This window comes from Eriocheir sinensis, chromosome 21, assembly GCF_024679095.1.
Source record: "Eriocheir sinensis breed Jianghai 21 chromosome 21, ASM2467909v1, whole genome shotgun sequence".
NCBI lineage: Eukaryota > Metazoa > Arthropoda > Malacostraca > Decapoda > Varunidae > Eriocheir > Eriocheir sinensis.
This window is the reverse complement of record NC_066529.1, coordinates 15,188,381-15,200,600: the sequence shown is the minus strand read 5'-3', so window position 1 is coordinate 15,200,600 and position 12,220 is coordinate 15,188,381. Positions and strand designations below refer to the sequence as shown.

Genomic DNA, 12,220 nt, shown 5'->3' with positions numbered 1-12,220 from the left:
TTCTAAAGGGTACGTCGCTGTTTTGGGGTTGTAGCTGAGCAAGACCTGCTGATGTTCTTCCTGACGGCACGCGGCGACTCACTGGAGTTCGAACTGCCTCGCCCTGGCTCTTCACTTTCATGGCTTGACGCTCTAATCCACTGTAACTAGACCACCAGGCCCATTGTAGTACCTACTCTAGATTGGTTGGTTCCAATTTTTTTTTTCCAGGATCGCTACAAGAGTATAACAGTAAAGTAAGCCAGTAGATTGCACATGAAGGGCCTTGTTTGATAACGACTCGTGATGGGCAAGTTAGTCACGGCCATCAACTGATCGCGCTGGCGACTACTTAAAAAAATAAGTAGTCAATAGTGATGGTGAGTGGACTGGCGGCGTTTCTCGCTTCTCGGCCGCGGCCGCTCCCGTGAGGCCACTAAACCACTTTTGTAAGTGTGCCTCTCCGTTACTCGGAACCTTCAGAGACGCGCACTTAGAATAGGCGAGGCTGAAAACAAGTGATCGCTCCTCTTATAAAGAGGGCTGATGGCGCTCCAGTTAAAAGGAAAGTTAATGGGTCCTTAGCATTGGTTACAAATAGGGTTAATTGCCCTCCATTAGAACAGCTAATAGGAAAGGCGGTGAATCCCTAAAATTGTTTTAGAGATAGAGCTTAATCCGGAACGCTGCTCTCTTGACACAATACAAACATCGACCAAAGATAATCAAACAGGTTAGCGAACAGTCCTGACTGTAGCTCCAAACACGTTGTTATTAGTGTTAATCTCCCCCGAGGAAGTGTATCCAGACCTACGCTTCCCTCTCTTTTTAGTGCCCCTCGGCCACTTACCAGACAGGTAGGCCTATACTCTTAAGGTGAGAATGCATCAGAGGAGGAGCCTCGACTGGTACCCTCCTACCTGAGTCCACCTGAAGCAGATTTTGCCCAACCCCCATCGGATCAACTAACTAATGGGGAGCAGACGCCCTGAGGCGCGTCGCTTCACTCACGCTAGAGTCACACTGACTTTACGACCTGCTAGCGACCCCCAAAAGCAGCGATTCACACCCACCGCTTCCCGACCACATAGGTGGCAGAGTAACTACCGGCGGTCGTTTAGTGTCCGTCCAGTGGGTGGCCAGACGGCGATTATGGTAAGACTCACACCTTGACCTCACACCTGGAGTCAGGCCAAGACGCCCACCATACACCGACCGGTGACCGACAGGCAGGGACCAGTACGCGTCCTGTCACAATGAAGACGGCCACCTCCCTTAACGACCTGCTGCTGACGTACTCTGCACTGTCATATGCTGGGTTCACACATTCACGATTTGAGGTCCACGATGGCCTCCCGGACAGCAGGTGGTAAAACCGTGACCTCTGGCCACGATCTGACTGCCGGATTACTATAGTAAGAGCGGCTGGTTCAACTGCTCCTCCCACCTCAATGACGTCATCAGCCTCACACTCCCTCTCCTCTCCACTCCTTTCCTCTCCTCTCTCTCCACTTTTTTGTACTACTTTGAATTTTTATGTGTACGTAGCTTCAGAGATAGTTTATTTATAGTAGTTTCTCTCTCTCTCTCTCTCTCTCTCTCTCTCTCTCTCTCTCTCTCTCTCTCTCTCTCTCTCTCTCTCAGTCGGAGCGGCAAGATTTGGGAGGCTGCTTCACGGTGCTGTTCGAGACTTTAGAGCAAAAAACGTGTCGCGCGTTCACACCCCGTCCACTTAAATATAAATAGTTGTCATGCGACCACCACTTCAGTAAATCGTAAAACAACTAACAACTTCGTTTCTCGAGTTATAACAAAAGACAATTTAAGGGTTTTTAGCTTTAACGCTCGAAGCTTAAGAAATAAGATCGATGAATTGCAGTGCCTAACTAAAGCAGAGGACTTTGATGTAATTGCCGTAACTGAAACATTTATTGACACCGCTAATAATGACGATTTCTGAATATAATATAGATAACTTTATATTTTTAATTAAAGACCGTGTTAATCGTAGAGGTGGAGGAGTGGCTCTTTACGTCAAAAGTAGCTTACAGCCCGTTGATAAAACACCAAAGGACAGTAGTGTAGAACACGTGAGCGTGAGTACAAATACCGATCAATTTAAAATCAACATATCCGTCACTTATAGGCCTCCAGGCCAATCACGCGAGGATGATGAAATAATGTATAGCGTTTTGCAAAGAACACTCCGAAACAGTGATGCATTGATTTTGGGCGATTTTACTCTACCAGACACTCACGGGATCCGAGGGGGAATCGCACAGGATGCTAGACTTCGTTGAAAATAACTGCCTTAGCCAAATGGTTAGTGAACCAACGTGCGATAATAATATTCTTGATCTTGTATTAGTAACCCTCTAGTTGCCTCTCTTTCTATCTTCTATCGATATTTCCACGCTGACTGCTCTTCTGAACTTGCTAACTGCATGCCTCCCCCCCTCCCGCGGCCCCGCTGCACTCGACTTTCTACTCATGCTCATCCCTATACTGTCCAAACCCCTTATGCAAGAGTTAACTAGCATCTTCACTCTTTCATCCCTCACGCTGGTAAACTCTGGAACAATCTTCCTTCATCTGTATTTCCTCCTGCCTACGACTTGAACTCTTTCAAGAGGAGGGTATCAGGACACCTCTCCTCCCGTATATGACCTTCCTTTCGGCCACCTCTTTTGTTTCTTTTTTAGGAGCAGCGAGTAGCGGGCTTTTTTTATTATTGTTTTCTTTTTTTGTGTGCCCTTGAGCTGCCTCCTTTGTTGTTGTGAAAAAAAAAAAAAAAAAAAACAAGAGACCTTAGTTGACATGTTAGCGTTGGCGAACATCTCGGATCATGCGATCATAGACTGGTGCGTCTCGACATAAGAGCTCAAACAAGGATTGCAGAGAATAAGATATTGGTTCCCAATTTTAAAAGAGCGGATTTTGAAAGAATAAGACAGTCATTAACGAACTTTCAATTGGTATCCAACATCGACGTAGAAGAATCTTGGCAAGCATTTAAAGCTCGATAACTAACTGAACAAAATAAATCCGTGCAATCTTGTGAAAAGCGCCGAAAAGTTAAAAATCCTCCGTGGTTTAATAATGAAATCATACTTGCTCTCCAAAAGAGGAACTTGTTATATAGGCAAAAGAAAACCGACAACTCTACCGAAAATAGTGCACGGTACTATGAAGTTTAATCAAACAGGCGAAACGGAGGTACGAAGTATACATTGCAGTAAATTGCAAGTCAGATCCTAAAAGTTTTTTTAGATATGTAAACAACAAAAAAGAGATTCGAAGTGGGATTGGCCCATTAATTAACTGATAATTCGGGCAATAACGACAGACAGCCAACGCATAGCGAACACGTGAAATTCTTATTTCGCCTCGGTTTTTAATAGTAATTCTACCGATACTGCTGCTGTTCCTACACTATTGGAAATCCAAGTCATTCCCTCTCTGATTTGAAATCAGTACATATGAGGTTCTCAAATCGCTGCAGTCACTTAAAACTAACAAAAGTCCAGGACCCGATAAAATATATCCAAAATTACTTAAAGAAATATCAACAGAGATACTTAGACCTTTAACAATGCTGTTTAATATGTCTTTGCACCATGGTATATTTCCTATGGAAAATCGCTAGCGTAACACCCATTTTTAAAAAAGGCGACCGAAAATTACCGGATAATAACAGGCCAATCAGCTTAACTTCAATTATTGGTAAATTATTTGAGACAATTATTCGAGATAAAGTAGTTAACTACCTAGAGTGTAATTCGCTCATCCTGGACTAGCTCGCTCTGCTAGGGGAGGCGGAGGCTGAGTGGTTAGCGTGACGGCTCCGTTTTCAGGAGCTCCAGGAGGGACGCGGGTTCGAATCCTGGCCGCCGCACAGCTGAGTTTTTTTCAGTCACCGCCGAGTGGCCTAAGACTACCCACATGCTGGCCTGAAGACCACCCATCAACCTGGGCTCTAGATAACCTCTCCAAAGAGAGGCTCAAAGATAAGTTCCGGGGGGCAGCATGAGCCAACACAAGATGGCGCCACTATAAAAACACTCGCCTGCGCCAGAACGGGCTGGGTCGACCATCAGGCCCCACCGGGAAGAAGCCTTGGGCAGTCCATCAGGCCCCACCGGGAAGAAGCGTACCGGTGCGTAGGCCGCGACGTAAAAATAAAAAAAATATAAAAAAAGCAACATGGTTTCCGTAACAATAGATCTTGTTTGTCGAATCTATTAGCGTTCTATAACGAGCTTTTTGCAGTCTATTATGTTTCTAAATCACTTGATATTATTTATTTGGACTTCCAGAAGGCGTTTGATAAAGTTCCACACTACAAGTTGCTTCATAAAATCAAGGAAATAGGCATCGGGGGTAAGCTTCACGAATGGATCAAGCACTGGCTAAGCAATAGAAAGCAAAGAGTTGTAATAAATGGAGTGACCTCTGAGTGGATGCCAGTCACTAGTGGTGTCCCCCAAGGCTCTGTCCTGGGACCCGTTCTCTTCGTCATTTACATCAACGACATTGACCTTGGTCTCAATAATTTCATTAGTTAATTTGTGGACGACACGAAAATCGGCAATGCGGTACTTACAGAATGTGACAGGCGGAGCCTACAAGAAGATTTGCGTAAAATATCAGATTGGTCAGTAAAATGGGAAATGCCTTTTAATATAAACAAGTGCCAGATTCTGCAGGTTGGATCTAGAAATATAAAGAAGGACTATGAAATGTGCGGCGTTAAAATTAAAAGCGTTCACTCGGTCAAAGATCTTGGCGTCACAGTTGCGTCTAACCTCAAGTTTTCCCAGCAGTGCAACGAGTCCGTTAAAAAAGCAAACAGGATGATCGGTTTCATTAAGAGAAATTTTTCATTCAAGAATAAAGATGTTATACTACCTTTGCATAATACTTTCGTCAGACCTCATTTGGAGTATGCCGTGCAGTTTTGGTCTCCCCACCATGCGAAAGACATTGCTAAATTAGGTGTTCAGCGTAGAGCAACCAAGATGATTCCTTCATTATCAAACAAACCCTACGAGGAAAGGCTGTCACATCTAAACCTGTTTTCTCTTGAAAAACGCCACCAAAGAGGAACACTGATCGAGTGCTTTAAAATACTTAACGGTTTTACCAACGTGGATCCGACCAAGCTGTTTGTGATGGATGATTCGACACGAAGGAGAAATAATGGTGCTAAACTCAAATGTAGACAAGTTCATTGAGATTGCACAAAATTCTTCTTCACTAATGCTGTCGTTCGAGATTGGAACAGATTACCACCATCAGTGGTACAGTGTAACTCGATTACATCGTTTAAGAATAATCTTGACCGCTATCTCCTCCATCTCAATGTTCACTAGGTCAGTTTCCACGTCATGGTGGCCGCATAACAACTGTCACTTAGGTTTAGGACAGACCACCTAGTTTGGGCCTTAGGGCCTGTGTGTTATGGTTTTCTATGTAATTCTTTGTAATTTCTCTCTCTCTCTCTCTCTCTCTCTCTCTCTCTCTCTCTCTCTCTCTCTCTCTCTCTCTCTCTCTCTCTCTCTCTCTCTCTCTCTCTCTCTCTCTCTCTCTCTCTACTTTTTTTTATACTACTTTGAATATTTATAGGTAGGGACTTTGCATCATCGTATTTATGCCTAGTTGGGTTCTGATTACGTCTATTGCAATCCAATGTTTTCGCTCCACAATACTACTCGTGAGCACTTGTTATCCATTCACCTTCTGCCTTCTCTGTCTTTAATTAAAACTGTTAACCATTACATTTAAATCTCCAGCCGTATTTGTATCAACTGAGCAACTCTTTAGTGTGGACGCTTACCCCCCTTACTCCCTCGTTGGTCCGCCTGATTCCGTGCTGGCCCACCCATAGTCCTGTAAACTCATTATCTTTATTATTATTGTTTTTATTGTTGTTGTTGTCGTTATTGTCCTTTCAAGCGGACATATACTAACCGGACATTAACTTAATTCATTGGGGGACAAAAGCTCAGCGAGTAAGGGTGGGTTAGGTTAAGTTAGAATAGTTTTTTGTTTTATTTCGATGAGTTTTTGTCCTTTGCATTTAATCCGTTGAGGTTTTTTTTTCATACTTAGCATTTAATCCGGTGCGTTTTTGTCCTCCTTTGCATTTAATCGGTGAGTTTATATCCGATGAGTTTTTGTACAGTGAGTTTTTGTCCTACTCTCATCGGCCGTCTACTGCTGTCGTATGATTAATTCACTACTAAGGAAGTCTGTCTCATATGGCCATTCGCCAAATTAGCATACCTGCCAGGGAGAGAGATGGTGGAAGTTTAAGAAAAAAAACTTGTATATGATTAATGATGGTGCAGAATTTGATGTTTTGCTCTAGTGTGTGTGTGTGTGTGTGTGTGTGTGTGTGTGTGTGTGTGTGTGTGTGTGCTGGTTTGTATGCTTCATGGAGTAAGATCACGTCATACTCCTCTCATTCCATCATCAACGGGATCTTAAGTCTTACTAGTTTCTTACCACTTTCTCTTGACCAAACTCGTTGTACAGTTGTGAGCATAAGAAAAAATAATAGTGCACCCTCTTTTTTTTATCTTCAGAAACCCTCATTTTCTTAAGCGTGTATTGCATCGTCCCCACCCACCCCTGCCCCCTCTCTCTCTCTCTCTCTCTCTCTCTCTCTCTCTCTCTCTCTCTCTCTCTCGTTAAATGTAAATGAAGTGGAGTAGTAAGGTGAGCTGTTCCTGATGTGTTTTTTTTTGTGTGTGTGTGTTTGTGTGTGTGTGTGTGTGTGTGTGTGTGTGTGTGTGTGTGTGTGTGTGTGTGTGTGTGTGTGTGTGTGTGTGTGTGTGTGTGTCCGCCTCGTGACCTTGGCGAGACGACCTTGATCACACCAGCAGCAGAGTGGCTTTCACTTTCACGGTCACCGCCCTTCCATTCTCCCCTACCTTTTACTTCCTTATCGCGTTTCTTTTCTCCTCTTACTCTGCTTATCCACAACCTCCTGTCTCACCCGATCTTCTCTTTATCATCCCTCTTCCCCCATCGCTTCTCTTTTCCACCGCTTCGCTCATCCGCAACTGCTTATCCACAACCTCCTGTCTCACCCGATCTTCTCTTTATCATCCCTCTTCCCCCATCGCTTCTCTTTTCCTCCGCTTCGCTCATCCGCAACCTTTCCTCTTGCCCTATCTCCTCTGTATCATTCCCTTTCCCTTATAGCTATACCACTTCCCTCCAAATTTCGTCTCTCACCCGATCTTCTCTTTATCATCCCTCTTCCCCCATCGCTTCTCTTTTCCTCCGCTTCGCTCATCCGTAACCTCTTCTCTTGCCCTATCTCCTCTGTATCATCCCCTTTCCCTTATAGCTATACAACTTCCCTCCAAACTTCCTCTCACCCGATCTTCTCTTTATCGCCCCACTTCCCTATCACTTCTCTTTTCCTCCACTTAGCTCATCAATACCTCTTCTCTTGCCCTGCTCTTCTCTCTAGCATCCCCTTCCCAATCGTTTTTTTTATTTTCTGCTCATCCGCATCCTCCTCTTTCACCCGATCTTATCTCTATTATCCCCACTGGCTTCTGTTCTAACCTCTAACTCTCCATTTCACCTCTTTTTTTCCTTGTTACTTTTTTTCCCAGTCCTTTCTCATCACCATCAAAACTGACTTCTCACTTTTTTCGTTATCATCTCCTTTGGTTGTTCTAATCTCAATCGCTCCATTTCACTTTTTTTCCCTGTTATTCTAGTCCCCAGTCCTTTCCCTAATCACCATCCTAGCTCACTTAAAACTTCCCTCTCTGTCATTCCCATTGGTTGTTACTCTCATCGCAAGCTCCCCATTTCACTTCTTCTCCCTGTTACTTTTTTTCCCCTAGTCCTTCTCCTAATTATCACTATTCAAACTCACTCATCATTCCCTCCGTCAACCCCTTCTCTCTTCCTCCTCTCCTCACTTCTCCCTCAGTTTTTGCGGCTGGTTTTTTTATCAGACCCTCAGCATTCTTTACCTATGAAGTCAACTACTATTTACCTCACCTGACTATTCCACTGTCTCCTAATGAGCGGCCACTGCCATTCAAAGCTCTCCTCACGTCATACGGTTAGCTCGTGGGGGCGGCAGCGCATCAGTCAGCCGGAGATGCGGCGCAAGAGAGAGCGTAGCATTGCTGGTGAATAGCTGTTTTTTACTTTGAATTATCGGATACCTGCAAAACACACACACACACACAAACACACACACACACACACGCAAAAAAAAAAGAATGCTATGTGATTATGATAGTATGTTATTATTATTATTATTATTATTATTATTATTATTATTATTATTATTATTATTGTTATATTTATTATTTATTCATTTATTTGTTTATTTATTTATTGTTATTATTATTATTATTATTATTATTATTATTATTATTATTATTATTATTATTATTATTATTATTATTATTATTATTATTATTATTATTATTATTATTATTATTATTATTTATCATCATTATCATCATCATCACGGGTTACTATTATTATTCCTCACACGGCATAAGGAAAATTGCCTCGTAATTTCACTGCGCGTCGTCAGTGTCAGCTAATATGGCCGCCGCTCCAGAGACGCAGAAGGTTGAGGGTTGGGAACTGTCCCGCCGTTAGGTATTTTCTTATTCAATCATCCGCCAGAACGGCCTGCCCCTACGAGGAACTGAGTTTCCAGTCTTGATAATGTGAATACCATTATCATAATTAGTTTGTAATATAACGGCGGTGTGTGTGTGTGTGTGTGTGTGTGTGTGTGTGTGTGTGTGTGTGTGTGTAGGTACTCATACGTGCGCGCCATCTCCATGCCCTTTGACCTACACAGAATGGAGAAGAGATTATATAAAAAAAATAAGCACTTCCCCTTCCTCTTTACGTATGGTCCCTGTATGTGTGTGTGTGTGTGTGTGTGTGTTAAAGAGTGTTCATGCTGAAAACCTCAAGTAGAGACAAGCTCAAAGATTAACTGTAATAATGGGGATGATAGTAATAAAACTAACATAATAAATCAGGTTCGACATGGCTCAGACATTTATCAGCAGAACAGTAACCATGAGACAAACGCTGGACCGTAGTGTGGCCCTGAGACTCCCCGCCCACCGACACCCTCTTTCTGACGCTACCACCCTGCACCGACGCCCTCTTTCCTGCTGCCTGCTCCTCCCTGCCGCTCCTTCTCCTTTGTTTCTTTCGTCCACTGTAGTTTCTGTATTCCAATCGTTTCGCTCGTCCATCGATCCTTCCACACCACCCTTATTTGTTCGCTCTTCTTTTTTATAGAGGTTGATTATGGGTATCAGGCCCCTCTGTCTACTGTCCCGCCTCCCCCTCCTTACTGTCCTTTCTCGCCCGTCACCTCCCCCTCAGCACGGGGCATTGGGTGGAGTCGTATGGCCATGACGTACACCTCCCTTGTTTGTTCTTTTGCGAGCGAGGCGGCGAGTAGCGGAACCAGTCCAGTCGTGTTGCTTCAGAACGGCTTGTGAATGACCTTTTCTTAATTTGCTCAGTTTGAAGTGAATCGTGCTTACACTCCCCACACTTAACGAGTTGTATAGAGATAGAGAAATATATATTAAAAGTAACGTTTTTCACCTGAGTACCCATCCATATTCAAACTTCTCACACGGAAGGTAAAGTTTGGTGCATATACGCTATAGCTGCGCGTGGTTGCGGTGCTCATCTCCGTCGCACTGGCCACAATGAAGGATTTAAAAAAAAAAGTCTAATAGCCTGGATGAGTGTTAGCATCTGACATGAATACCCATCCATATATGTAACGAGTTCAATGCACGTTTTTAGGGGAAAAAAGTGGGAGATGCACGCGATATCACAAGCGCCGCCCGGAAGGTACTGTTGTCTTTGAGTTGGCAATGTTATGTTACTGTAGGTCGTAAAAGTCCCACAGTCTTGCTATATAAGATTACTCTAAGTGGTGCACTGCTTAAAATCAACGCCACATCAGATATGGAAGCACTGCACCGCCACCCGGACACCCGTGGCTGGGTTGTGGAGACGCGGGTGTGCCAGGAAGTACAAGGAGGGCGGCAGACGCTGTTAAGTGGGAGCAGGTTTTGTCAGGGAAGTATGCGCTGAAGGCCGCGTGGACAGCACCGGGGTATAAGAAGCGGCCGAAGGGCAGGACGTGGCATTCTGTGGCAACGGACGGCGTGGACTGAGCAGCAGAGATGAAATTACTGGTGGGTAGACCTGAGGATAGTGTTGTGAGTGGTGCTTTTGAACAGTATGCCTGGCCTGTTGGAAGGTGGTGATGAATAAATGGTGCTGACCGTGTTGAGTGGTGGTGAGTAGAGGTAGCAATGGTGAAACTGGTGAGCAATGTATGGCGTGAGTGGTGACCACTGTGTCTGACGTGAGTGTGTGTAGTGTGGATGATAATGGTGAGAAGTACCTTCTGATGTATGGGGTGAGTGTAGGTGGTGTGGGTGAGACTAGTGAACACTGTGTATGGCGTGAGTGTGGGCGGTATGGGAGGTACTGGTGAGCACTGTCTGGTGTATGTGAGGTGGGTGCTGAGCATGTCATCATCCGCAGGTTTTGGTGTTGATGGCGGTGGCGGCGTGCCACTCGGCGCCGCAATTCGCGCCTCCGCCCAACGTGCTCCTGGAGTTCGGCGTGGACAGCAACGGGTGCACTGTGGCGCCCACCGGCATGGTGTGCCCATGGGGACCCGTTCAGTTCACCGGCGAAGCCAAGGGCGTGGACAAGCCATGGGTGCCTCCCCCGCGCCAGGAGGTGTACCATCAGCCCGCCGCCTATAACAACCACCACGCGGCCTTCACGGGGCTGGTGGGACCGTCCGGAGTGATCGGACCCTCCGGCCTAGTGGGACCCGCAGGACCCGTTGCCTTTGGTTAAGAAGCGTCGCATGATAAGGAAAGCATTGTATGGGCCACTCGAAGCGTGAAATATAACGTGCCATAAATATTTACTGTGATGACTTATTTATTTACCCTAAAAATATGCAATGAAAAGCAATCCTCAGGACCTAGACGGATATTTTTATGTATTGAACACCTATTTTGTATGTCTTGCAGCATTCTTAGCAATGTTTTAGATTCCTTTGCTCTTGAATTGTGTCCTGTAGTTTAAACTGCTGCGTTGTCTTATAGGTGGACGAACCAGCTTATTAGAGAGTCCCTACCAGTAAGTTTCCTCCACACTATGAAATGCAAACTTTGAATATCATTAGCTGTCTCACTGTAATGAAAGGGAGCCGGTGGGGGGAATGACGCTTGGCTCACGGCCGAGATATTGCTCACCTCGGCTTCTCGGTGAGGTAGGCAGGTAGCTCTCTTGAACCTTAATAGCGATAAACGGTCTTGGCTACCTAGCTCGAGGGTATTCTTAATTACCGGTACCCTTTTTTCACTCACCTACCATAAGAAAAAACTCGGAAGGCCTTGGGCACAACTTCAATAGGAGGATAAGTTAAGATGAACAAGCCTTCCCGAGATGCCGTACAAAAACTTGCTGACCTTTACAAGTCTAAATGTCAGTGTAAATTAACTGATGTGTTTCTGAAGTGTCGGGGAAGATGATGCTCGAGGCGTGAAATACTGAGGTGTTCTGAAGCGTTGCATCAAGTTTGGAAGGAAAAAGGTTACCGCACCATAACATTTTCGTTACTGCCGAAAAAAAAACGTTTCTGGGAAATCGCCTTTACCGAATAGTACATTTATTATTTATTTCATCCTTAAGAAAATGATGAGGTATAGGTACGCTACCAGTTGCGTTTCATTATATGGCTATCTTGCATAGTTCTAACACGCTAAACTGCGAAGATGGGAAACGGGTGTCCTAAATGTCATGAATTAAGTTTAACAATTACGTAAATTGATAATTTATTATGTAAGCAGGTAAAGTTTTGTGACGTCAAATTATTATAAATAATAACGTGCACTGAGTTGGTGTAGGCTAGATGAGCGCTTTACTCTCGGTGCTGGGATGCGCACCCAACGACTGATGTGTTCTGAAGCTTTGTTTTTAATGTGTGTGTGTGTGTGTGTGTGTGTGTATTTATGTGTGTAATTCACCATGGTCTGACCACGCGATGAACTCGCTATCACCAGCCAGTATCCTCACCGACTATAAGCTTGGAGCTGGCAAGTGACGGATCTCCGGGTATGACTGAAACCTTCCACCCCGGGCTGCGATATGCACCCGGCACCCATTCACTGCTGGGTGGACA

At 44.6% G+C, this 12,220-nt stretch overlaps 1 protein-coding gene across 1 annotated transcript; it reads left to right on the top strand.

Moving 5' to 3' along the window:
* Window positions 1-10,042: 10,042 nt before the first annotated feature.
* LOC127001835 (uncharacterized) lies at window positions 10,043-10,960 on the top strand. Its single transcript, XM_050867030.1, has 2 exons — window positions 10,043-10,208; window positions 10,564-10,960. The coding sequence occupies exons 1-2, from the start codon at window positions 10,197-10,199 to the stop codon at window positions 10,885-10,887; spliced, it is 336 nt and encodes a 111-aa protein (XP_050722987.1). The 5' UTR covers window positions 10,043-10,196; the 3' UTR covers window positions 10,888-10,960.
* The last annotated feature ends 1,260 nt before the right edge of the window (window positions 10,961-12,220 follow it).